At 49.0% G+C, this 27,165-nt stretch overlaps 1 protein-coding gene across 3 annotated transcripts in view; it reads left to right on the top strand.

Moving 5' to 3' along the window:
- The window catches only part of tafa4b (TAFA chemokine like family member 4b), a 492,967-nt gene that overhangs the window by 215,373 nt on the left and 250,429 nt on the right, over window positions 1-27,165 (top strand). For all 3 annotated transcript variants that reach the window (XM_038810609.1, XM_038810611.1, XM_038810612.1), the window contains one exon: window positions 23,316-23,468. In XM_038810609.1, coding sequence (XP_038666537.1) covers window positions 23,316-23,468 — 153 coding nt within the window. The remainder of the gene's footprint in view (window positions 1-23,315; window positions 23,469-27,165) is intronic.

The following is a 27,165-nucleotide window of genomic DNA, read 5'->3' as shown; positions in this document are numbered from 1 at the left end:
TGTGAAATGTTGTCATGCTCATAAAATATGTATTGCCTTTTCAATGTTCTTGCGCAGTTAGTCATATGTATCCGATTTGTTGGAGGATGTGCTTCTAGAGTGGTATGGAAATTGCAAATTAAATGAAAGTTGCATTTGGCCGAGCGGGATTTGTAGATTTGTTAGTCTGCAAAATATGAATTAAAATATGTATTTATGAGGACACTTGGTACAAAGAGAGTTTAATTTTTAAACTGCCTTGCTTCATCAAGATTTTTATTCTGTGTGTGTGAGTTTCCTCCTCTCTGCTAATACACTGAAACCACTGGCAGTTCCATGGTTGCCTGCTCGTAGCAATTCTTCACACTCGGCTCTTGATGTCAGCAGCTGCTTCAGTTCAGGAGGATAATAGTCACACCCAATTGTATCCTTTCAGAAAGCTGCTGTTATGCCCCACCGGCAGGAATTAATGGATAGTGATGTGTTTCCACCTCTAAGCCAAGACCAATTATTGAATCCATACCATCACCCTACGTAAGACAAGATCAAAATAAATGTGTGCAAGAGTAGACCATTTGGCCAATCCGGCCTGCACCGCCATTCAAAAAACTCATGTCTGAAAGGAATAGGTCCGGTGACCCTAACCCCACTTTCCTGCTGTCCTCACTGCACCCCTGCTACACCCACCTCCATAACCCTCAGCTCCCTTATAGATCAAAATCTGCCTAACTCTGTCTTGAATATATCCAATGACCCAGTCCCAACTGCACTCTGGGAAGAGAATTCCAAAGACTCACAATTAATGCTCCAAAAGACGAAATTTCTTGGGGTTGCCATGGTGGCGCAGTAGTTAGCACTGCTGCCTACGGCGCTGAGGATCCGGTTCGATCCCGAGTGGAGTTTGCACATTCTTCCCATGCCTGCGTGGGTTTCACCCCCATAATCCAAAAATGTACAGGTTTGGTGGATTGGCCACGCTACATTGCCCCTTAATTGAAAAAGAATAATTGGGTACGCTAAATTTACAAAAATAAGAAGAAAGTTCTCCTCGCCTCTCTTTTAAATGAGAGACCCCCTGGATTCTCCACTGGCGGGATTCTCCGCTGCGGCGGTAGTGCATCCACACCTGGGGATTTCCTCACAGCGTGAGGCTGCCCATAATGGGAAATCCCATTGGCCGGCTCGTGGGATGGAGAATCCCGCTGCCGGCAGAACACTGGTGCGGCGGGTGGAGAATGCCGCCCCCATTCTTAAACTTTGCCCTCCGGTTTTAGATTCCCCAAGAAGGGAAAAAATCCTGTCCTCTAAGCATCTATAAAAATACACATGAGAATCTGTTAACTCAGTACAGATGGGAATTGAATGCAAAGCCTTCCTGACCTGTCTAATTTTGTTACTCAGTGGATAAGCTTACAGGGCCATGACATTAATCCACTAATTATCATGGCATTTCCAGTATTGAATTTCAAATCAGAAATTTCTCTCTTTATTAGCGCTATGTGATTTACTGATTTTCTGAAGTCCATTTAAGAATGTTGTTCAGTTTCTAAGTAAAAGCCTTTACCATTGTCTTGTGATCCCTGTAGAGATTGACAACGTTTAAAAAGAAATTCAAACTTTCAGTGAATGGCTGAAAGGATCATACGACAAAGTTTCAAGTTTTAAAGCTTTTACTGTAACACAAAAACAACAATGACTAAATACTATTTCACTTATATTCTGAAAGATTCCCCTTTGAAAATGACCAACAATCTCTCTCTATTGGTATATTTTACTCTATCTCTTAAAGGACACTTCATTCCCCAGGAACCTGTGCATGTGATTCTTAGCTCCTTTTCCTTTTCCAGACAGAGAACTTCTAATTGCAAGTTGACTTTTATGACATGGGTTAGCCTGGAGATCCCCCCCCCCCCCCCCCCCCCCCAGCCAAAGCTAGGTAAACCCCAGATTCACTTTAATGCTCACAACCTTAGCCTCTTCAATTGAGTGCGAGTTTCCACTCATATTTTGTGTGGTGAACAATATAAACTTGCTGCCTCTATCTCTCTCTCCTCTCTCCTGGATTCTTGTAAGAACACCAGGTTAAAGTCCAACAGGTTTGTTTAGAATCACTAGCTTTCGGAGCACAGCTCCTTCCTTAGGTGAATGAAGAGGTGGGTTCCAGAAAGATATATATAGACAAAATCAATGATGCAAGACGATACTTTGAATGATCGGACAGTTGCCTCAGCACTTTGCTTTACCGCAAGCCCATGGGTAACCTCACGATGCTCCACTTCTCCAGCTTCCACCCTAAACATATTAAAGAAGCCATCCCCTATGGACCAGCCCTCCGTATACACAGGATCTGCTCAGATGAGGAGGAGCGTAACAGACATCTACAGATGCTGAAAGATGCCCTCGTATGCACGAATTATGGTGCTCGACTCATCGATTGACAGTTCCAACGGGCCACAGCAAAAAACTGCACCGATCTCCTCAGAAGACAAACACGGGCCACAACTGACGGAGTACCCTAGATTCAAAGAATCGTTTTGCATCATTGACTTTATCTATGTATATATGTTTCATTCACCTGAGGAAGGAGCTGTGCTCTGAAAGTTAGTGATTCAAAAAAAACTCTTGGAACTTAAACCTGGTGTCGTAAGATTTTTTATTGTGCTCACCCTAGTCCAACGCCGCCATCTCCACATCCTAGATTCTTGCATACTGACTCTGTGAGGTTCAGCCATATTTTTAGGAAAACCTGTAACTTGAACCAGGGCAACGCGAATCATATGGACTTTGTAAATTGGTAGAAATGACAATTAGCTACCTTTCAGATCCCCAACTCTATTTTATCTTGGAATTAAAGAGTTGATTTAAAGTATAACCATTTAGAAACCCTGACATTCTTAGCACATCTCTGTGACTGGGAGACTCAGGGCGTGATTTAATGATCTCATCGCGCCAGACTTGATAATGAGGCCGTTGAATCCCGTGAGAGACATCTCGTGAGATTCGCGATGCTTGAAACGCCTCATGAGATTTAAGGAAATCTCACGAGAAATCGCAATCTGGATCTCGCCCAATCAGCAGTTTTAAATGAACATTTTGGCTTATTTAAATATGTCTGTGCTGCATTCTCCTGAGACCCAGGAACTAATGACCTCCCCCGTGAGACTCTGTTTAGCACTGGTCCACACAAATGTAGGCCAGGCGTAATGATACCTGACGGGGGGGTTCTCCCGCGCCACTAGACACCCTTGGTCTGGGCTCTGGGCAGGGTGGTACCTTCACACTCCCACTGACATCCAGGCATCTTGGCATTGCCAACCTGGCACCTTGCACTGCCACCCAAGCTGGCAGCACTAAGTGCCAGGGATCAGGCTCTGGGTGCATTCCCCTTACGAAGTGGGTGAACGGAGGGCTGGAGGACCCTGTAAGAGGTAAGTTGCATTCAGTGAGGGGGCCCAGAGGCTACAGTGGGGTGACGGCGGTGGGAGGGGGGGAGGGGGGGGGTGGTTGAAAGATCGGGGTGGCATTTACAAATAGCACCAGATCCACACGGCAGGGCATACCTCACTGAGGTAAAAAGAATGGCCAAGTACCGTTAAATAGTGGTGTCGCTCTCTGCACTGCAGGTGCCGAGAAACACCACACTAAACGTGCGAAAAAAGGAACTGTTTCTGTCTTGTTAATTCAGGCCCTCGGAGTCTATCCACCATCAGCACAGTATCTCAGGTCATTGTTTACAGATGTGAATAACTTCTTGATAAAAGAGCCTTGGTGCCCTTTAATCCTGAATAACCCAGGTTTGTCAGAAGACTGTCATGTGACCCTTTCATTCCTTGATTATCCCCTGAATTAAAGACATTAGGGCTGTATTCACCTGCTCCACCTGCCGCATTAAGGCCACAGGTGAGCTGCGAACAATGGAGAATTCGATTGACCGCGGGCGGAATTCTCAGGTTGCCGGGCAGACACGGCCGTAGAATCCCAACATAGGACGCAATTCTCCCAAAGGAGAACAAAGTCCCCTTGCGAGCGTATTTAGCCACATGTTTCCCGGCACTTGCGTTGCTGAGAAACACATGACTGTTAAACGCGATTTGCGTTGAATAAGGGACTGAATGGGGAACACGTGGCTGAGACAGCATGTAGACCCGTTTTGCACAGTGGGGAGTTCTGGCGAGCGGAGCTCTCCATTGCAGCAAGAGATCAGGACGCCATTTTTAAATGCCATCCCGATTTCTGAGGCCCTCGGAACAGTCCCCGACATCCCCCTCCAGCCCAAACGCGATATGGGAGGCTCCCCGGCTCCCCTCCGCACCCCCCCCCCCCCCCCCCCCCCCCCCCCGCCCAACACCCAGGGCAGGCAACTCTGGCCCAATCACACGCACAAAATGCCAGCTTGGTACCATGGCAGTGACATCCACATCCCATGAACAAATTTTTTTAAATGGTGAAATCAGAAGTGTGTTAACATCATGTAGTTCCCTAACTATTGGAAGTTCTTAATTCACATTAAGCTGTAGTTCAATCCTGAGATACTCTGTGATCCTTTGCTGACGATAATCAACATCCAGAATCTGAAATGTGCAATGAAAATGGGAAACAGTGGAGGACAAACACTTGCAAAAAGGAAAACTGGACAGAAAGAAACTTATGTACAGAAAACATCAAATTCAGCCTCCAGGGCTGAATCCACGTGGAGATGTTGAACCTGGGGCTGAGCCTTTACATGGAGTTTCTGCTTGTTTCAGGTCAAATTAAAACATTTTGAATCTGGAGTCAGGGTCCTTTTCACCTGTTTCCTACGGTGATCTTTGTGAGGGTTTTCCAGGACGGAAGGCGTAGTGATCACAAAGATACGCAAATCTCTTTTGAAGAGCTAAACCAATTTTATTAATGTGGTGATATGCATCACTGTAAATACACAAGGGGTTAATGTAAATACACGTAGACTAGCTAGACACTAGAGGGAGCACCAGAGACATGACACACAGCCATTCAACCAATAGGTCAGTAAGATAGGACACGACCAATGGGCATTCACGATACACACAGAGGTAACACTACCACAGGATGGCATTACACCAACCCATATATAAAGGACACAGCACACATGCTCTTCCTCTTTCCAATGGAGATGCCCAGTGTGCTAAACCAGCCCCTGATCAGCCCCTTGATTAAGACGTTCATTTCTAAACTTCTCGTGCAATAAATTGATGTGATCCAGGTCTGGTAAGTGTATGGCTAGAACAGTCGTTCGCAAGTCTCTATTCATGAGGAGTTGAGCCGGGGACATACCGGTGGACAGAGGGGTTTCCCTGAACGCCAACAGCGCAAGGTTGAAGTCAGAAGCTGAGTCCGCAGCCTTGCGGAGTAGTTGCTTGACTATAAGGACCCCTTTCTCAACCTTCCCGTTGGGCTGCGGGTAATCATAAAAGTTACAGTGCAGAAGGAGGCCACCCGGCCCATCGAGTCTGCACCGGCTCCTGGAAGGAGCACCCCACCCGAGTTCAACACCCCCACCCTATCCCCATAACCTAGTAATCCCACCCAACACTAAGGGCAATTTTGGACACTAAGGGCAATTTAGCATGGCCAATCCACCTAACCTGCACATCTTTGGACTGTGGGAGGAAACCGGAGCACCCGGAGGAAACCCACGCGCACACGGAGAGAACGTGCAGACTCCGCACAGACAGTGACCCAAGCCGGGAATCGAACCTGGGACCCTGGAGCTGTGAAGCAATTGTGCGAACTACTATGCTACCTTGCTGCCCACGATAGTGTGGACTTGAGGTAATGTGGTTGAATTGGTACGACTTGGCGAAATTGGACCACTCTTGGCTGTGGAAGCAGGGACCATTGTCACTCATGACAGTGAAATGAATACCATGCCTGGCAAATGTCTCCTTGCTGGCCTTGATGACTTTCCTTGATGTGAGCTCTGACAGCTTCACAACTTCCAGGTAATAAAGAAGCAATCTATGATGAGCACATAGTCATGCCCATAGACATGAGAAAGGTCAATTCCCACCTTGGACCACGGAGAGGTCACACTCTCGTGTTGCTGGAGTGTTTCTTTTGTTTGAGCAGGCTGGAAACGCTGGCAGGTCGCACAATTGATGACCATGTTGGATATGTCCTGGCTGTTTCCAGGCCAATAGACAGCCTGCCGGGCCCTGCGCCTACACTTTTCGATACCGAGGTGCCCCTCGTGGATTTGTTTAAGCACTAAGCCCTGCAGACTGTGAGGAATAACAATATGATCTAGCTTGAGGAGGATCCCCTCGACGACTGTCAGGTCGTCCTTCACATTAAAGAACTGAGGGCATTGCCCCTTTTGCCAGCCATTTGCAAGGTGGTGCATTACACGCTGGAGAAGAGGATCTTTGGCAGTCGTCCCTCTGGAGGAGCACCGCACCAATGCCGTCCTGGCTTGCGTCCGTGGAGAATTTTGTTTCCCTGTCCGGGTCAAAAAAACGCGAGTACCGGAGCAGTTTTGAGCTTTGCTTTGAGCTTGACCCACTCTGCTTGGTGTGTGGGTGGCCACTGGAATGCAGTGGACTTCTTTACCAGATGCCTGAGAGCTGTGGTGTGTGAGGCCATGTTGGGAATGAATGTTCCCAAGAAGTTCACCATTCCGAGGAAGCGTAGTACTGCCTTTTTGTCTTCCGGGGTCTTCATGGCGTTAATGGCCTTGACCTTGTCCGAATCTGGTTGCACACCCTGCTGGGATGTCTGGTCGCCCAGGTGCTTGATGGATGACTTGCCAAAGGAGCACTTGGCCTTGTTCAGCTTGAGGCAATTTGCATGGACACATCAAAAGACTTGTTTGAGACAAGATATGTGTTCCTTGGGGGTCGTGGACCATATGATTACATCATCTACGTAGACACGCACACCCTCAATGCCCTCCATCATCTGTTCCATGATCCTGTGAAAGATTTCAGAGGCTGAGACAATGCCGAATGGCATACATAGAACATAGAACATTACAGCGCAGTACAGGCCCTTCGGCCCACGATGTTGCACCGTCCTGTGAAACCCTACTAAAGTCCCTCTACACTATTCCCTTATCGTCCATATGCCTATCCAATGACCATTTGAATGCGTTTAGTGTTGGCGAGTCCACTACTGTTGCAGGCAGGGCATTCCACGCCCTTACTACTCTCTGAGTAAAGAACCTACCTCTGACATCTGTCCTATATCGATCTCCCCTCAATTTAAAGCTATGTCCCCTCGTGCTGGACATCACCACCCGAGGAAAAAGGCTCTCGATGTCCACCCTATCTAATCCTCTGATCATCTTGTATGCCTCAATTAAGTCCCCTCTTAACCTTCTTCTCTCTAACGAAAACAGCCTCAAATCCTTCAGTCTTTCCTCATATGATCTTCCCTCCATACCAGGCAACATTCTTGTAAATCTCCTCTGTACCCGTTCCAATGCTTCCACATCCTTCCTATAATGTGGCGACCAGAACTGCACACAATACTCCAAATGCGAGCGCACCAGAGTTTTGTACAACTGCAACATGACCTCATGGCTCCGAAACTCAATTCATCTACCAATAAAAGCTAACACACCGTACGCCTTCTTTTTAAAAAAAAATCATTTTTATTGAAAAATTTTGATTTTATACAACATTGACACACCTTAGTAAAATACCGAAAATAACAATAATATTAACAATCATATACATTCGCCCCACCTCCATGAACAACACAGCATTTTAACAACAATGCAAATTAACACACTATAAAGTTACAGAATAGACACTACAGTAGTGCCCCCTGTTTCCCCCCGATGCCGTCTCCACTGTCCCCAGATTCTTAGGGTCGCCGCCACCACCGGGCTTGTGGTAAACCTCTTAGGGGAGAGCGGCAACGGTGCCGTTGCCATGGCACCCAGGCTCGTACCTCTACATGACGCCATCTCCATTCTTTTCCACGCCGCCCCTCCCCCCTCCATCACCCATTTACGCACCATTGACACATTGGCTGCCCAATAGTACCCCAGAAGGTTGTGCAGCGCCAGCCCGCCTCTATCCCTTCCTCGCTCCAGGAACACCCTCTTCACTCTCGGAGTCCCATGTGCCCACACAAAGCTCAAAATACTGCTAGTCACTCTCCTAAAGAAGGCCCTGGGGATAAATATGGGCAGGCACTGAAAGAGGAACAAGAACCTCGGAAGCACCGTCATTTTGACGGACTGTACCCTCCCCGCCAACGACAATGGCAGCATGTCCCACCTCTTGAACTCCTCCTCCATCTGATCTACAAGTCTGGTGAAGTTATGCTTGTGAAGAGTCCCCCAGTTCCTGGCCACCTGCAGCCCCAGGTACCTAAAGCTCTCCCCTGCCCGCCTAAGCGGGAGCCTACCAATTCCTTCCTCCTGGTCTCCAGGGTGCACCACAAACACCTCGCTCTTGCCTAAATTTAATTTATAACCTGAAAAGGTCCCAAACTCAGCTAGCAACTCCATCACTCCCGGCATCCCTCCCACTGGGTCCGCCACATACAGTAACAGGTCGTCGGCATACAACGACATCCTATGTTCCTCTCCACCTCGCACCAAGCCTCTCCACCTCTCTGAATCTCTCAACGCCATCGCTAGTGGCTTGATTGCCAGTGCAAACAACAAGGGGGACAGGGGGCAACCCTGCCTGGTCCCTCGGTAAAGCTGGAAGTACTCCGACCTCCTGCTATTCGTGGCCACGCACGCCATCGGGGCCTCATATAGCAGCCTTACCCATCTAATGAACCCTTCACCAAATCCAAACCTCCCCAACACCTCCCATAGGTACCCCCACTCCACTCTATCGAAGGCCTTCTCCGCATCCAGCGCCACCACTATCTCTGCCTCCCTCTCAATCGCCGGCATCATGATGACATTCAGCAATCTCCGCACATTCGTGTTCAGCTGCCTTCCCTTCACAAAACCTGTCTGGTTCTCGTGCACAACCCCTGGCACACAGTCCTCTATCCTGGTGGCCAGGATTTTTGCCAGCACCTTAGCATCCACGTTGAGGAGAGATATGGGCCTGTATGAACCACACTGCTGGGGGTCCTTGTCCTTCTTTAAAATTAACGAGATCAGCGCCCACGACATCGTCGGTGGCAAAGTCCCCCCTTCCCACGCTTCATTGAGTGTCCGCACCAGCAAGGGGCCCACTAGGTCCATAAACATTTTATAAAATTCCACCGGGAACCCATCCGGCCCCGGTGCCTTCCCTGACTGCATCTGCCCGATCCCCTTAACTAGCTCCTCCAGCTCAATCGGCGCACCCAACCCCTCCACCTTCTCCTCCTGCACCTTCGGGAAAGAAAGCCTGTCAAGGAACCTCTCCATTCCCCCCCCCTCTCCCGCTGGCTCCGACCGGTACAGTTCCCCGTAAAAGTCCTTGAAGACCTCATTCACCTCCACTCCCTTCTGCACCACATTCCCACTCTTGTCTCTCACTCCAGCAATCTCCTTAGCCGCATCCCGCTTGCGGAGCTAATGAGACAGCATCCTACTCGCCTTTTCACCATGTTCGTACACTGCCCCTTGTGCCTTCCTCCACTGTGCCTCCGCCTTTCTAGTGGTCAGCAAATCAAATTTAGCCTGCAAGCTGCGCCTCTCCCCCAACAGTCCCTCCTCTGGTGCCTCTGCATACCTCCTGTCCACCTCCAGCATCTTTCCCACCAGTCTATCCCTCTCACTCCTCTCGCTCCTCTCCCTGTGTGCCCGGATGGATATCAGCTCCCCACGAATTACTGCCTTCAGGGCTTCCCAGACCATCCCCACCTGAACCTCCCCCGTATCATTCACCTCAAGGTACCCCTCAATACTTGCCCGGACCCTCCTACACACCTCCTCCTCCGCCAACAACCCCACATCCAACCGCCACAACTGACGTTGGTCCCGCACCTCTCCCATCTCCAACTCTATCCAATGTGGAGCGTGGTCGGAGATTGCGATGGCCGAATACTCGGCCTCCTCTACTCTCGGAATCAGTCCCCTACTCACCACGAAGAAATCTATCCGAGAGTAGACCCTATGTGCATGGGAGAAGAAAGTGTACTCGCGTGCCCTCGGCCACACAAACCTCCATGGATCCACTCCACCCATCTGATCCATAAACCCTCTCAGTACCTTGGCCGCCGCCGGCCTCCTACCCGTCCTAGAGCTGGACCGATCCAGTGAAGGATCCAACACCGTATTAAAGTCTCCCCTATGATCAGACCTCCCGCCTCCAGATCCGGGATCCGTCCCAACATACGCCTCATAAAGCCCACATCGTCCCAATTTGGGGCATACACACTAGCCAGTACCACCTTCTCTCCTTGGAGCCGGCCCCTAACCATAACATACCTACCCCCCTTATCCGCCACCACCTCCGATGCTTCAAACAACACATTTTTCCCCACCAGAATCGCCACTCCCTGGTTCTTCACATCTAACCCAGAGTGGAAAACCTGCCCCACCCATCCCTTCCTCAGGCGGACCTGGTCCGCCACCCTCAGGTGGGTCTCCTGAAGCATTGCCACATCTGCCTTCAGCCCCTTCAGGTGAGCCAGTTCCCTCGACCGCTTCACCGGCCCATTCAACCCTCTCACATTCCAGGTGACCAACCGGATCAGAGGGCGTCCCGCCCCCCTCCGCCGTCGGCTAGCCATAGCCCGTCGACTGCCCGCCCCAGGCCAGCACCCCCTGCTCGACCCCGTCCCCATAGCGACAACCCCTCACCTCTGTCCCCCCAGCCCCCCCCCAGCTCCTTCTTGACCCTACCAGCAGCAACCCGGTATTCTCCTTCCCCCCCTCCCTTCCCCCCCAGGCTAGGAACCCTCCCAGCCGCAAACCGTCCTCCATTGTACTTCCGTGGGTCAGCTAACTTCTGCTGACCCCGGAAACTCCCGCCAATAGCCCGACCCCTCCCGAAGTGGGATCATCCCCCAATCTATCCCTCCTCCAGGCACCGCTCCAGCGCGGGGAAGAACCAGTTAAGGCCCCGCCTCCCCCCGTCACCGTCTCCGCCCCCCAGCCCCGCAGCGCGGGAAACCAGAGGAAAGCCCGCGCTTTCGCACTGCCCCACCACACCCTTCTGACGCAGCTCCCAAATATCAGCCCCACTCCATATCCCCACTCCGACATAGGATACAACAGACCCCCCCAACCCTCCCCACAAGATACATAGCCCAAACAATGCCCCACAGCACAAAAACAAAAACATAGCAGAAAAACCCCTCTGTAAATAACCATATCAAAATTGCAAAAGTACTAAGACAAGAACAGAAAAAACAGAAGAAAAAGAGAACACAGCAACAGCAGAATCCAGCACTAATATATTGCAGCCGACCTCGCAACCCACAACCCCTAGTTCAAGTCCAGTTTCTCCGTCCGCACGAAGGCCCACGCCTCCTCCGGGGAATCGAAATAATGGTGCCGGTCTGAATAAGTTACCCACAGGCCCACTACGCCCCCCTCCTGGTCATTTATAAGTTACCCGGGAGGCTGCAACATTCCGAACTTTATCTTTTTTCTATAAAGCACCTCTTTCGTCCGATTAAATCCGGACCGCCGCTTAGCCACCTCCGCACTCCAATCCTGGTAGATCCGTACTACCCCATTCTCCCACTTGCTGCTCTTCACCTTCTTGGCCCAGCGCAGCACGCACTCCCGATCACTGAACCGGTGGAACCTCACCAGCACCGCACGCGGGGGTTCATCTTCCTTAGGCCTCCTGGCCAGCACCCTGTGCGCTCCCTCCAACTCCAAGGGCAGATGGAAAGACCCGGCCCCCACTAGCGAGTTCAGCATTACAGCCACGTCAGGTCCGACCCCTCCAGCCCCTCCGCAAGGCCCAGGATCCGCAGGTTTTTCCGCCTCATGCGGTGATCAAGCTCCTCGAAGCGTTCCTGCCACTTCTTGTGGAGTGCCTCGTGCCCCTCCACCTTACTCACGAGGACCACGGCCTCCTCCTCTCATTCAGTGGCCTGCGTCTGCAACTCCTTGATGGTAGCACCCTGGGCGGACTGAATCTCTGACAGCCTTCTGTTTGTTTCCTGCAGAGAACTCAGCACCTCATCCTTGAATTCTTTAAAGCAGCGCAAGAGATCAGTTTGTTGCTCCTGGGCCCACAGCCTCCAATCCTCTGGGGCTCCTCCGGCGGCCATCTTGAATTCCTTCCCCCATTTTTTCTGAGGAGCTGCTGCCGTTTTTTCCCCCTTTCCACTCCGAGTTTGAGGCATGGACTGCGGGGAAAGTCGTTCAGCACACCTTCCCTCACCGGGAGACGTCGAAAAATTTCCGTTTTGGGCTCTCAAAGGAGCCAAAAAGTCTCTTTAAAACGGGAGCTCCCAAATGTGTGGCTTCCTACTCCATCACAGCCACCAGAAGTCACCGTACGCCTTCTTAACAACCCTCTCAACCTGGGTGGCAACTTTAAGGGATCTATGGACATGGACACCGAGATCTCTCTGCTCGTCCACACTACCAAGAATCTTACCATTAGCCCAGTACTCTGCATTCCTGTTACTCCTTCCAAAATGAATCACCTCACACTTTTCTGCATTAAACTCCATTTGCCACCTGTTAGCCCAGCTCTGCAGCTTATCTATGTCCCTCTGTAACTTGTAACATCCTCCTGCACTGTCCACAACTCCACCGACTTTAGTGTCATCTGCAAATTTACTCACCCATCCTTCTACGCCCTCCTCCAGGTCATTTATAAAAATGACAAACAGCAACGGCCCCAAAACAGATCCTTGTGGCACACCACTAGTATCTGGACACCAGTCAGAGCATTTCCCATCAACCACCACTCTTTGTCTTCTATCAGCTAGCCAATTTCTGATCCAGACTGCTAAATCACCCTGAATCCCATGCCTCTGTATTTTCTGCAATAGCCTACCATGGGGAACCTTATCAAACGCTTTACTGAAATCCATATGCACCACATCAACTGCTTTACCCTGATCCACCTGTTTGGTCACCTTCTCGAAGAACTCAATGAGGTTTGTGAGGCACGACTTACCCTTCACAAAACCATGTTGACTATCTCTAATCAAATTATTCTTTTCCAGATGATTATACATCCTATCTCTTATAAACCTTTCCAAGACTTTTCCTACAACAGAAGTAAGGCTCACTGGTCTATAGTTACCGGGGTTATCTCTACTCCCCTTCTTGTACAAGGGGACAACATTTGCTATCCTCCAGTCCTCTGGCACTATTCCTGTAGACAAAGATGACTTAAAGGTCAAAGCCAAAGGCTCAGTGGTTATACGGTTATAACAGTGCCTGCCAAATGATGTGTTGAACGTGCAGAGCTTCCTGCTGGACTCGTCCAGTTGTATCTGCCAGAAACCACGCGATGCATCTAGCTTCGTGAAGAATCTGGCGTGTGCCATCTCACTGGTCAGTTCCTCCCGCTTCGGGATCGGGTATTGTTCCCGCAATATGTTCCGGTTAAGATCTTTGGGATCTATGCATATCTGTAACTCTCCTCAGGGCTTCTTCACACAGACCATCGAGCTGACCCAGTCAGTCGGTTCCGTCACTTTGGAGATGATGCCCTGGTCTTGGAGCTCCTGTAGCTGTGCCTTTAAACAGTCCTTCAGAGGAGCCGGCACCCGGCGTGGTGCATGGATTACAGGCGTGGCATCAGGCCTGAGAAGTATGGCAGAGTGCCCATTCCATCAAACACATCCGGATATTGAGCCAGGATGTCATCAATGTCAGCCTGAAGATCTCATTAAGAAGTCTTACAACACCAGGTTCTGAGGAAGGAGCAGTGCTACGAAAGCTAGTGTTTGAAACAAACCTGTTGGACTTTAACCTGGTGTTGTAAGATTTTTAATGTGCTCACCCCAGTCAAATGCCGGCATCTCCACATAAAGCCTGAAGATCCACATTGCCAGAAGAAGACATGGCATGGACTCGCTGTACGAGGTTGAGTAGCTTGCATGCACGGGCACCAAGCAGGGATGCCTTGTCAGGCTTGACCATTTTGAATTGCAGTGTGACCTTGATGGTTTTGTTGGATACAGATAGGTGACAAGATCATAGTGCAGTTATGGCATTGCCATTATAATCGAGGAGCTGGCAGGCTGGTGGAAGAATTTTGGGTTGCTTTTTAATGCGGTCAAGATCAGCTTGAGAGATGTGATTGGCTGAAGCACCAGTGTCCAGCTTAAACTGGATGCTGCATTGATTTACGTGTACGACAGCATGCCATTCGTCTGCGGAATCCACATTGAGGATAGATAGGCATCTTGCTGAATTTGAGGAGGCATACTCACATGTAGTTATGATGCCCACACGATAGGGGGACTCCAGGCAGTCGTCCTCTGGATCCGTTGTGCTACCAGGATCAGAACCCAGTCAACCTTGCTGTACACATTGAACGCGCTTGCATTGAAATTGGGATTGTTGGCCCTTTACTGGTGGTGCAGACCTGCACAAGGCTGCATAATGTCCAGGCGTCCTGCAATTTAAACATTGCTTGCCTTTTGCAGGGCATTGCCGCTTTAAGAGGCGGTGCCACAGTTCGGGCACATCATGATATTGACGTTGTTACGCTCCGTGTGCTGTCACACATGCGCAGTGCGGTCAGCCGACGTTCGCACCTGCGCAGTTTGGTTTTCGGCCGCTTCGTTCTCCCGTTTGTGTTGCGCATGTGTGGGGCCCCGGGACAAGCGTGCAAAATGGTCGCTTTCATCGATACTGAGGCGCTGCAGCCGGGTGATGGCCTGTACACTCTGCGTCATGGGAGGTAAGTTTTTTGCATTCTGCCGACTTGAAACGGGAGTACCGATTTCTTGCATGCTCATGCACTATACATGTCTCGATTGCGACTGGCAGGGTCATGTGCTTAATTTTGAGGAGTTGCTCCCGCAAGGAATCGGAGTGCACCTCAAACACAATCTGATCCCTGATGAGGGAATCAGCGGTGTCTCCATAATTGCAGGACTGCGCTAATATACAGAGCTGAGTTAGAAAGGATTGGAAAGGTTCATCCTTAACCTGAAGGCGTTGCTGGATAAGACAGCACGGTAGCATGGTGGTTAGCATAAATGCTTCACAGCTCCAGGGTCCCAGGTTCGATTCCCGGCTGGGTCACTGTCTGTGCGGAGTCTGCACGTCCTCCCCGTGTGTGCGTGGGTTTCCTCCGGGTGCTCCGGTTTCCTCCCACAGTCCAAAGATGTGCGGGTTAGGTGGATTGGCCATGCTAAATTGCCCGTAGTGTCCTGAAAAGTAAGGTTAAGGGGGGGTTGTTGGGTTACGGGTATAGGGTGGATACGTGGGTTTGAGTAGGGTGATCATTGCTCGGCACAACATCGAAGGCCGAAGGGCCTGTTCTGTGCTGTACTGTTCTATATAGTGCTCAAAGCTCTGGTTTGTTTCGACTTCACAGCGACTGTCGAACTTCTAAAATGGTCTTGAATTTAGTCTTGTCCTGGCCATCGGTAAAATTAAGCAAGTTGAAAATCTGGATGGCTTGGTCCCCCGCAGTTGATAGGAGCAGCGCAATTTATCTGGCATCGGACACATCCTCGAGGCCTGAGGCCTCGATGTAGAGAAGGAACTTTTACTTGAAGACCCGCCAGTTGGTGCCGAGATTGCCGGAGATCCGTAGCTGTGGAGGGGCCTGGATCTTCTCCATGCCTCTGGAAGGCACTTGCTGGTCGTCACGGAATCACTCGAGGTAAGCCATTTCGAGAAAGTAGTCGACTGGTACCATGTTGCGTTAATCACCCTGAGGTAACACGGACTGCAACTGGATGCAGTAGTACTGGAAAGTAGACTCCAAACGTTGAGGTTCGTTCAATATGCTTTATTGCTAAGCAGTGCACACAGTTCGCTGTGGGTTTGGCACTCTACTAACCTAAACGTGCTTACTATAACTAACTAGACCAGACTAGCTCTGAGCCACATGTAGAAGGTGCGAACTGATATATCCACCCTGACTGTCACTACAGTTGTCACCAGTGGAAAGAGGCAGAGTGCTGATGCCTCATGTGTTTTATATTGGGAGACCCCCTTCTAGTGTTCTGCCTGGTGATTTGTTGTGTTCTTTCCTGTGTGTTGATTGGCTGTACTGGGTGTCTGTCACTGCCTGTCTGTATCTCATTATATGCCTGAGTGCATATTATGACAGCAAACATACATGTAAGAATTAAACTACACTTACTAACACTATCTCTATCTACTAATTAGAACTATTATATCTTAACTAACTCTGCAATACACTTAATATAACTTAATATATACTTAATATATACACTGCAATATAAATCTTATCTTCGTCAGCTCCAGTCTAATCTCCTCCCCTTAGCTTAAGAGCCAGTGCAATTTATAGCACTGTCCCTTAGCTCCCTCTAGTGGGTAGGCTTAACATAATATTAACTCTTCACATGCTGTACATTTGTATAATGTGACATTTCCCACTTTGACATAAACCCTGTATTTTGAGGGCTGTTGGTACTTACAGTATGATTTGTACCCACTGTTGTTATGTCCAGTGATTCCCATGATCACTGAGAGTTGGCATAAATTACACCGAAGGCCTGAGAAAAGGCCTGACATTGAAGGGTGACTGATCGCAGAGGAGACAGGACGTCTTCAATATTTTACATATCCCCTTCCCTGGAGCAGCTGGCTGTATGGGATGGGGTTAGGTTAGGGCCAATAATAAAACGTACAGCTCTTCCAGTTTTCTCCCACCCACGGCAGAAGAAAGTTTGAGTAAGGTCAGGAATTTTAGAAACCAAAACCTGGCATTTTGATCCAGCTAATATGTTCCTGAGATTAACTGCACCTGCCCACCTTTTTATCATCTCCTCATAACACTTTATCATGAGAAGACACTTGAGCAACAGTGAATGTGAAAGGAGAGCAACAGTGAATGTGAAAGGAGATGAAAGGGAAGTGTAGAACTGTCCAGAGTAGACACTGACTGAGGCAGGTGCTGACAGCTAGTGCAAATAGCATGTAATGATGTGCTATAACTACAAAGCAAGACAACTTTATCGGAATTTGCAGATTAATCCAATGGCATCTTACTTGTGAGTAGATTAAACTGTGCTGTTTATAATAGGAAACATGAGAAATAGGGAAAAATTAAGAAGCAAATCATGCAGATCGATCAGATCTGTGCCGCACAAATCAGATTCTGGATTTGTTTGAATTATGATTTATTATTTCATGGGATGTGAGTGTCACTGGCAACAGGCCAGCATTTGTTGCCCATCCCGAATTGCCGTTGAACTGAATGGCTTTAGAGATGTTGACAGCCATCACACTATGGGTTTAGAGTCACATGTGGGCCAGACCGGGTAAGGATGGCAAATTTCCTTCCTGAAAGGACATTTTGGGACCAAATAGTTTAAAACAAAATTTAGGGTACCCAACTCATTTTCCAATTAAGGGGCAATTTAGCGTGGCCAATCCAACTACCCGGCACATCTTTTTGGGTTGTGGGGATGAGACCCACGCAGACACGGGGAGAATGCGCAAGCTCCACACGGACAGTGACCCAGGGCCGGGATTGAACCTGGGACCTTGGCGCTGTGAGGCAGCAGTGCTAACCATTGCACCAACGTACTGCCCTGACCAAATAGGTTTTTGCAACAATCAAAAATAGTTGTCATAATCACCATTACTAAGACTAGCTTAATATTGCAGGTTTGTTAATTGAAGTTAAATTCCACCAGCTGCCTTGGTGTGTTTTCAACCTGTGCCCCCAGAGGATTCACCACGGGCCTCTGGATTACTAGTTCAGTGACGTTTCCACCATGCCGCTATATTCCTCAAACCAGTAGCCCTGGCACCCCCGGTAATTCTCCTACCCATCCCCCACCCCCCCGGCTTGGCATGACCCATAGATGTAAACCACTTGCCTGGTTCCCTTCCCACCCACACAGAAGAGAATGCTTCATCTTTGCTGCTGGCAGGAGGATCTGGGCTATTACATCCTTATGTGGCTTGGTGTCAGATCCTGCTTTCAAGCAGCTTGAGTTGTTTTGTTTATGTTAAAGTTACTAAATGAATACAAGTTACAGGGATGGGGCATGGGCCTAGGTGGATTCTCTTTTGGCGGATCGGTGCAGACTCGATGGGCTGAATGGCCTCCTTCTTTACTGTTGGGATTCTATGATTCCATATGCTGTTTCTGTTAAGATGACAAGGTACAAACAATTTTAATTAACAGAGGGTGCAATTTGTTGGCCTGCTATGGAACATTTTGTGTCAATAATGTTTTATAACCTAACAGGTTTCAGACCTAAAAAAAAGACATTTTTATTTTTAAAAAGACAGTGGGCTTGTAAAGATTTATGGAATTCATTTAAGCTGTCAGCATTTAGACTTTGACACTGTGGGCCTAGAAATTGGGGACATCCAAGAAAGCTACTCTGGAGAAGTGGGCCGTTGATTATACAATTTATATGAAGGTCTGTTCCGCAGATTTTGATAGCGATTGATTTAAGGGCTGTGGGATGCGGTAGACTCACACTTTTGGGGGCCCCGCACTCTCCCTCTTTGTGGGGCCCCATGTCAGGCCCCGACCTCTGGTGACATGGCTTCCACCCCAAATGACATCAAACTCCGTCTCCACTTGCATCAATTAATCAATCCTTACGAGTGGCATGTGATGTGACAACTGTTGTTACCCAAGAATCTGCACCGGGCAATAATTCCTCTCTTACTCCATTACTGGATTCAAGATGGATCGTGAGCACATTCATCTTTTTAAAAATCCAAGTATCAGCTCACTAGTGAACTGGGCGGGAATCTATGTTTGCCGACGGAAAATCGTGAAACGGGTTGGATGTCAAAATCGCGCGGGTGCTGATTTGACCCCAAATCGCAATTCTCTGACAGCCGCATCAATGCGTTCCGGAACACACGTACAGTAAACACCGTGTGCATATCATTAGCGGGCCCGACCCGGTATTCTCCGGAGCCTCCGCGATCCGGGGGTACTGTGGCCTCCATCACCCTGGATCAGTCTCGGCCCTGCAACCTCGTGAACACTACGACGACGGTGAAGATCTTCGGGCACGAGACGACCTGCTTCTTTGACTCCGGGAGCACAGAGAGTTTCATCCACCCTGCTACGGTAAGGCTCTGCTCCCTCCCGATACTCCCCATCACCCAGAAATTCCCCCTGGCCTCTGGATCCCATTCCGTTGAAATCCCGGGGTACGGTGTCAGGGCCCTCATCAATAAATTGATGGTACATCAGTTTATTGCCCAAGATGTTGTGCCTCCTGCAGCTGGAACCAGAATGGAAGCAGCGCAGGAGAGCATCCACTATTATACAGCGCCTGCTGGAAGGAGCCAGCAGGCAGGGATTTACCGTAGTATTTGTAATCCACGGGCAGTGCCATAATACATGCAGTATATCACTAGTGGTGTTTAGCACACGCAGTTCACTTGTGCATCGTGAAACTGGCGTCATGGCTGATGAGGGAAAGAGAGGAGGTAGGACACAGGAAGACATGACTGTGGGCTGCTGGGCTGGACACTGGCTGGGCTCGCTGGGGTGGGGAGGGGGTCCTGCCAGGTCCGGGAGGGCGGGGATGATGGGCGAACAGGCTGATTGGCGGAGGGTGACCCCCCCACAGGAGCGGGGCGATGACCAGTCTTGGACCGCCATTACCGCGGCCTGCAAGGCAGCCATCTTGCTGTGCATCTCACTGACCACCCACCTTGGTACTGATTCTGCAGAGTGACACCGGCCGTATTAGTGCCCCACCCCGCCACCCCGCATCCTCTGCTACACTGACGCCCCCCCACTCGGCCACTACTCGGCGGCAGCCCACCCAGGAAAACACCCACTCTAACCCCTACGGAGACGCCAGGCCTAGCAAGGGCAGTGCCAGCCGATGGTACCCCTCGCATCAGGGACAGGCACCACGCCAGAGGCCCCCATGGTGCCAGACAATGATGGGGCAAGAGGTGCGGGGATTCGGGAGGGGATGGAACATGTAGGGCAGAGCCCGCAGTGCCAACTGGGGGAACCAAGTAGCCTTTTGGATCTGGTTGGGCACAGGGTATAAGCACCATGCTAATATGGTGGCCTTTCATCCCCTGCAGACAATGGATATTGGAATTCAACAATGGTCGCCTCCTGTCAGTCGTCGCAGCTCTGGGGATGCCCTGCGGCTGTAGGAGCTGGAGTTGCTCGAGTAGGAGGAAGCTGCAGCAGCAGAGAGTGCAGCTGCAGAATCAGCTGCAGAGGAACAGGTGGCAGCTACTCGAGATGGAGAGCCAGCTGCCCATCAGGCTGAGGAGGAGGAGGTGCTGCATGTGGCTTTGTGTGTACTGGCACTGCCTGTCCTTCGAGGACCTGCCGGACTGGGGATGCCGTTGAAGACTCCCCCTGAGCAGACAGACAGTGCAACACATCTGCCAGATGATGGCTCATACTGTGGGGGTATGGGGGAGGATACACGTCCCCGGTGGCTGTCAACATGACAGTCGCCCTGACTGTCTATGCCACGGGGTCCTTCCAGGCGCTGAGTGGGGACCTATCCGGGATCTCACGGACCTCGGTACACAGGCGCATCCGAGCCCACCGGGGTGCCCGGCTGTGGTGTTTGCCGCCATCGACCGGATGTCCCGGGTCCAGGGCGTGATAGACAGTATGCTTGTCCTCCTATGAGTACCTGCCGATGACAGGCCTCTCTACACAAACAGAAAGGGGTTCCACTCAATGCACTTGCAGCTGATTTGTGACCATCAGCTGCGCATCATTCACCTGTGCCCGATACCCGGGCAGTGTGCGCAACGCCTTCATCCTGGCACATTCAACGATTCCTGATATTTTCGGCTCCTCCTCCCCCTCTCGGCTGGGGGTTGGTTCCTGGGCAACAGGGGTTATGTGGCTGATGACACCAATCCGGAGGCCACAGACTGATGCAGAATGCGCTACAACAATGCCCACACAGCAACCAGGAGCGTGATTGAGCAGTGTTTCAGCCGCCTGAAGATGTGGTATGATGCTGAGAGGGTCACCCACATCGTGATGCCTGCTGTGTCCTCCACAACATTGCACAGCAGAGGGGTGATTTGCTGGAGGAGGAGGAGGAACGACAGGCACGGGATGCTGCATGACGTGTGTGCCAGGGCCAACACGCACAGGACGCTCTGATTGCATCCATGTTTACCGGCCTGGGGTGTGCGGGACTGGCCAGGGGCTCAGACACCGCATCCCACCCCCATGCCCCCCTTACTCCCTCTATGACCACCCCCAAGTCTGTAACCCCCGCCGTGATGAATATCCGCCACACTACGGGACATGGGCCCTGGGTTGGCAGTAACAGCGGGTATGGTCCATGGGATGGAGGATGATGACAACCTGCTCTGCAATGAGGTCTGGTGCTCCGCATCAGAGCCAATATCTGACTCCTGCCACGGTAACACTTTACATCCTCCACCTCCGTGATACCCACATGCGAGCTGGCCATTCCATCGCATGGAACCATTGATTCCCTGGGGTGACGGTTGTGGGAACAGTCAGGTAGGGCGTGGGGGCAGGTCTGGGCCATCTACAATGTCCACCCAATCTCACCCCCCTTGCACCTCCTCTCTGGCCAGCCCAGACCACCCACCCCTCACACCCATCTGACAGAGCACCGTGACAGGTTGTGACAGTGGTAATAGGTGTTTAATGTGAACAAATATTTACAGATAGGTGCCCTAGCCCCTATAACTAAACTGTGCCCTACACCCATGCCAACTTAACTAGTGTCTAACTTTCTGGCCTTATGGGCCCTAACGCAATGTTTAGGTGATTCCCCAGACAGTACAGCAGGAGTGGAGGCGGCCTGCTGCGATTCCCGCTCTGTGACCTAGGTCCTCGTTGGTGGGCGTCTTCTGGAGCGACCGCTGAGACCATGAGTCAACTGCGCTTGAGGTTTTTAAACCATACATTTCCATTGGTTAACTATAACTCCTTTATTTATTTTGACCCCTCTGCCATTCTTTTCAACCTTGATGGTTTCCCGAGCTATGGGCCTGCGTTTCTGAATAAAAAAATACACCTGAGGGGCGGCATGTGGTGCAGTGGACTGCGGCGCTGGTTCGATTGCGGCTCTGGGTCACTATCTGTGTGGAGTTTGCACATTCTCCCCGTGTCTGCGTGGGTTTCACCCCCACAACCCAAAGATGTGCAGGCTAGGTGGATTGGCCACGCTAAATTGCCCCTTAATTTAACAAAAAAATAATTGGGTACTCTAAATTTATTTAAAAAAATACACCTGGTGAGACGAGAATTTAACTTTCAGACAGACACTTCTGTGACAAAAACTATTTCAAAAAATCAAATTTCTTCAAAGCATCGCAGTAACGATAGATGTTTGTACCATCCTAGTTTTTCCATAGTTTAAATTTAGAGTAGTTATTCATACATTGCGTGTTCGGGAATGGGCTCGACACTTTCTAGAATTAGCCAGTTCAGGGAAGTCTCTGTGAAGAGAAAACTTTTCTCATTGGGAATTCATAAATATTCATTTGGATTAAGGAGCATTTTTACTGCACTGACAGTTCAGTTTGAATAGAAATATACTTCTCAGCGCTCCTCAGAGGCTTTTCTCTCTCTTTGTGCGATACTCAGTCATAAATTAATAATAATCATTCATTAAATTAGTTCATTGGTATTTTGGAAAGTATTTCCTACCCTGGAGCCTTACTGGCAGCCAATTGCAGCCAATTGTACCACAATATGGCGGAATGCATGGCTCACTTTTGTAATTCCTCACATTGTCATCAATACCAATGGGAGTAGTTACCCTGGCCACTCTCACTCTCTTTGTGTTCATAGCAGAGGCCGTGGAACCTGCTTTCCTCCTCCCCGCTCCTTTTCTGATTGAAAAATACTGAACAGAAAGGGAGAAAACAGTAGCCAAAAGGAGGAGAGAAAATATATATAAAACATATTACATCTATCTTTTCTGTATTCTGTACATCAAAGAATTTAATTTGCGTTATTAAGAATTGTATTACGGGTAGCCTGTTTGACTTAAAATACTTAGCAGGAGTCTTTGGTCATAAGTAACATTTTCTACTGATCGTTCAGGTTTACCTTGTTGTTTTAGTCTCAGTGTACCATTGTGCTATTTTAACTGCCTAAGGTCATTGAACAGCAATAGTGGATTACATATTCTATTTTGGGAAATTGAAGATAGATCGAAAGACAAATTGAGTTGACATTTCCGTCTTGTTTAGTCTATCACTTTGTTAGGATGCTTTACAGTGGTGTCAATTACTGCAACGGGGTGCTATGAATTGTTTCTCTTGGAGCTATTCATAATAAAGTAGTTAACACACTGTTTCTGCGTTCTCTCTCTTTCAGGTCATCAGGTCAAACAGGGCACATGTGAGGTTGTTGCTGTCCACCGATGCTGCAATAAGAACAGAATTGAGGAACGGTCGCAAACCGTGAAATGCTCATGTTTTCCAGGACAGGTAGCTGGTACAACTCGGGCCCAACCTTCATGTGTTGAAGGTAAGGAGCTTGCTTCAATATCCAGCACTATTATTTTATGCACAATCCTCTCAAGTCTTGTTGGAACTCTTAACGATCAGCAACCAACTATCTACAGTATTTGGCTTTGTGTGTGGTTTTCATCTCTGAGCAATTGAAAGTAACAACAGCTTCAGTAAAATGTTGCAAAGCTGCAGATGGTTCCCTTAACTGCTTCTCAGCCCAAAGTCAAAGCAAAAGGCAGCAACAGTGGGACCGTACAAAATAATCAGCAGTGGAAAAACAGGATGCATATTTTAAGTGTCAGCATAACAACAGCATGGACTTTTACAGCATATTTTATGGAATAAACGATGTTTCACACAGGGTTTGATGAACCATGTAAATAGAGAGAACTCTAAAGAGATAGCCAATAGTCCAATCAAGGAAGAACATTGTGTGTAGGCTTGAGAAGCTGCGCACTGATTTAGCAAGACATAAAGGCAAACTTTTGAGGGTACAGAAATTCCAGGTGTGAAAAAACGCCCAGGAAACAGAGTCTCGTTTTGGGCGTGGATAGCGGGTTGTTTCTCGGTGCCTGCAGTGCCGAGTACGGCCCCGCAATGAAATGGGACTCTGTTTGGTTTCAGTCAGGAATGCCTTGCCGAGGCCGCACTTACCTCACTACACTGATGATCTCTCGACACTCTGGAATCCCCCCCCCCCCCCCCCCCCCCTGCCAGTACCCCGACTTATCTCTCAGGGGATTTTTGAGCTCACCCTCACCTCACTTCATAAGGGCAGGGAACCTCTGAGGTGAGTTACTTGCTGTAGTATTCCTAGCCTTTGACCTGTCCTATAGCCACAGTATTCATGTGGCTAGTCCAGTTCAGTTTCTGATCAATGGTAACCCCAAGGATGTTGATTGTGGGGGATTCAGCTATGCTAATGCCATTGAATGTCAAGGGGCAATGGTTAGATCCCCTCTTGTAGGAGATGGTCATTGCCTGGCACTTCTGTGGCATGAATGTAACTTGCCTCTTGTCAGCCCACGCCTGGATATTGTCCAAGTCTTACTGCATTTGGACATGGACTGCTTCATTATCTGAGGAATCGCGAATGGTGCTGAACAATGTGCAGTCATCCGCAAACATCCCACTTCTAACCTTATGATGGAAGGTAGGTCATTAATGAAGCAGTTGAAGATGGTTGGGCCATGGTCACATTGCTGAGCAACTTCTGCAGTGATGTCCTGGAGCTGAGATGATTGACCACCAACCAACACAACATTTTTCCTTTGTGCCAGGTATGACTCCAACCAGCGGAGAGTTTCCCCCCTGATTCCCATTGACTCCAGTTTAGCTAGGGCGCCTTGATTCAATACTCGGTCAAATGCTGCCTTGATGTCAAGGGCGTTCATTCTCACCTCATCTCTGGCCATCAGCTCTTTTGGCTATGTTTGAGCCAAGGCTGTAATGAGGTCAGGAGCTGAGTGACCCTGGCGGAAACCAAATTGAGTGTCCGTGAGCAAGTTATTGATGAGTAAGTGCCGCTTGATGACTGAGTACTGTTGATGACTCCTTCTATCACTTTGCTGATGATGGAGAGTAGACTGATAGGGCTGTAATTGGCTGGGTTGCATTTATCCTGTTTCTTTTGCATAGGACTCAGCTGGCCAATTTCCCACATTGCCGTGTAGATGCCAGTGTTGTAGTTGTACTGCAACAGCTTAGCTAGGGGTGCAGCAAGTTCTGGAGCACAAGTCTTCAGTACTATTACCAGAATATTATCAGGGGCCATAGCCTTTGCAGTCTCCAGTGCCTTTAGCCATTTCTTGATATAAAAATGAAATGAAAATGAAAATCACTTATTGTTATGAGTAGGCTTCAATGAAGTTACTGTGAAAAGCCCCCAGTCGCCACATTCCGGTGCCTGTTCGGGGAGGCAGGTACGGGAATCGAACCGTGCTGCTGGCCTGCGTGGTCTGCTTTAAAAGCCAGCGATTTAGCCCAGTGAGCTAAACCAGTGGAGTGAATCGTATTGGCTAAAGACTGACATCTGTAATGCTGGAGAATTTCGGAGGAGACCGAGATAGATCATCCACTCGGCACTTCTGGCTGAAGATTGTTGTGAATGCCTCAGACTTGTCTTTTGCACATATGTGATGGACTCCTCCCTCATTGACGATGGGGATATTTATGGAGCCCCCTCCTCCAGTGAGTTGTTTAATTGTCCACCACCATTCACGGCTGGATGGAACTTATATGTGATGTGTTCATTGTGGAATCACTTAGCTATGTGTATTATTTGCAGCTCATGCTGTTTGGCACACAAGTAATCCTGTATTATAGCTTTACCAGGTTGACACCTCATTTTTCGGTATGCCTCATGTTGCTCCTGGAATGCTCTCCTGCACTCTTCATTAAATCTGTGTTGATCCCCTTGCTTGGTGATAATGGCAGATTGGGGGATATGCCGGGCCATGAAGTTGAAGATTGTGGTCGATTATAATTCTGCTGCTGCTGTTGGCCCACAGCGCCTCATGGATGCCCAGTCTTGAGTTGCTAGATCTGTTTCAAGTGTATCCCATTTAGCACAGTGGTAGTGGCACACAACATGATGGAGGGGATCTTCAACGTGAAGATGAGACTTTGTCTCCACAAGGACTGTGCGGTGGCCACTTCTACCAAAACTGTCATGGGCAGATACATCTGCAACAGGCAGATTGATGAGGATGAGGTCAAGTATGTTTCTTCTTCTTGTTGGTTCCCTCACCACCTGCTGCAGTCCCAGTCGAGCAGTTGCAGAGAATCTGCCATGCTGAGTTCAAAAAGGTTACACAGTCCAGCAGCTGCAGAGAAAGAAACAAAGATTATGTGCCAGAACAAGATGGCTGGAATGGGGGCATGAATGGAAAAGCACAAGTACCAGTAGGATAAATTGTTTGATGGAAAGAGGTTGCATTGAAATCCTGGAAAGAGAAGAAACTTTATCCCACGACTTAAGCACCACAACCATTCCTTCACACGTGACAGATCGAGATTGTGAAAAAACTGGCAAGACTATATTTGGAAATGTACAAAGTTAAAGCCCACCAATAAAAGTGTTTATGCTTAAATGAGCAGACCTCAAGATTTCATCAATGAGCCATCGCCACTGCAACACTAAAAAAAACATATTAAATGCATGATATGTCATGGTGTCAGAATATGAAACTTTGGTAGTGGAACAAGCTTGATCCCCAGAATTATTGCCTCTGAGACTGAACCCCTATCACAACAAGTAGACATGGAGGGACGGATTGTTTGTAAACATGTGGCTAACTTGAGGAGTAGAGAAATGCTCCAACAGCCAGTGTTACCATCACAATATGTTTTTGCACCAAAGTATCTGATCAACCTGTTATAGACAAAACTGTTGTCTCCATGGAAACTAGTAATAATGAACTGCCTGTGCTGGAAGAGGTACCTGCTATTGCAATTCCTGTTGATGTCGATACTGTGGAAGCATCTCAGACGATAGAATTGCACCGCTCTACAAGAAACAGAAAATTCCCTCAAGGACTCGATTTCTAATTGTCTAACTCAGGTATATGTCTAGTTAGAATTTAGTACCGAGTAACTTAGTCATTGAAGATTGTTTAAAAGAGTTAAAGCGGGAGGAGCGTGATGATTTATGGTGATTGCTGTGTTGCCCTTAAAGGGTCAGATTAAGGGTTACCCGGTTTGAGGAACCAATT

This window comes from Scyliorhinus canicula, chromosome 11, assembly GCF_902713615.1.
Source record: "Scyliorhinus canicula chromosome 11, sScyCan1.1, whole genome shotgun sequence".
In the NCBI taxonomy this organism is placed as follows: Eukaryota; Metazoa; Chordata; class Chondrichthyes; order Carcharhiniformes; family Scyliorhinidae; genus Scyliorhinus; species Scyliorhinus canicula.
Note: the sequence above shows the minus strand (reverse complement) of the source record. Positions and strands in the feature narration are given on the sequence as shown.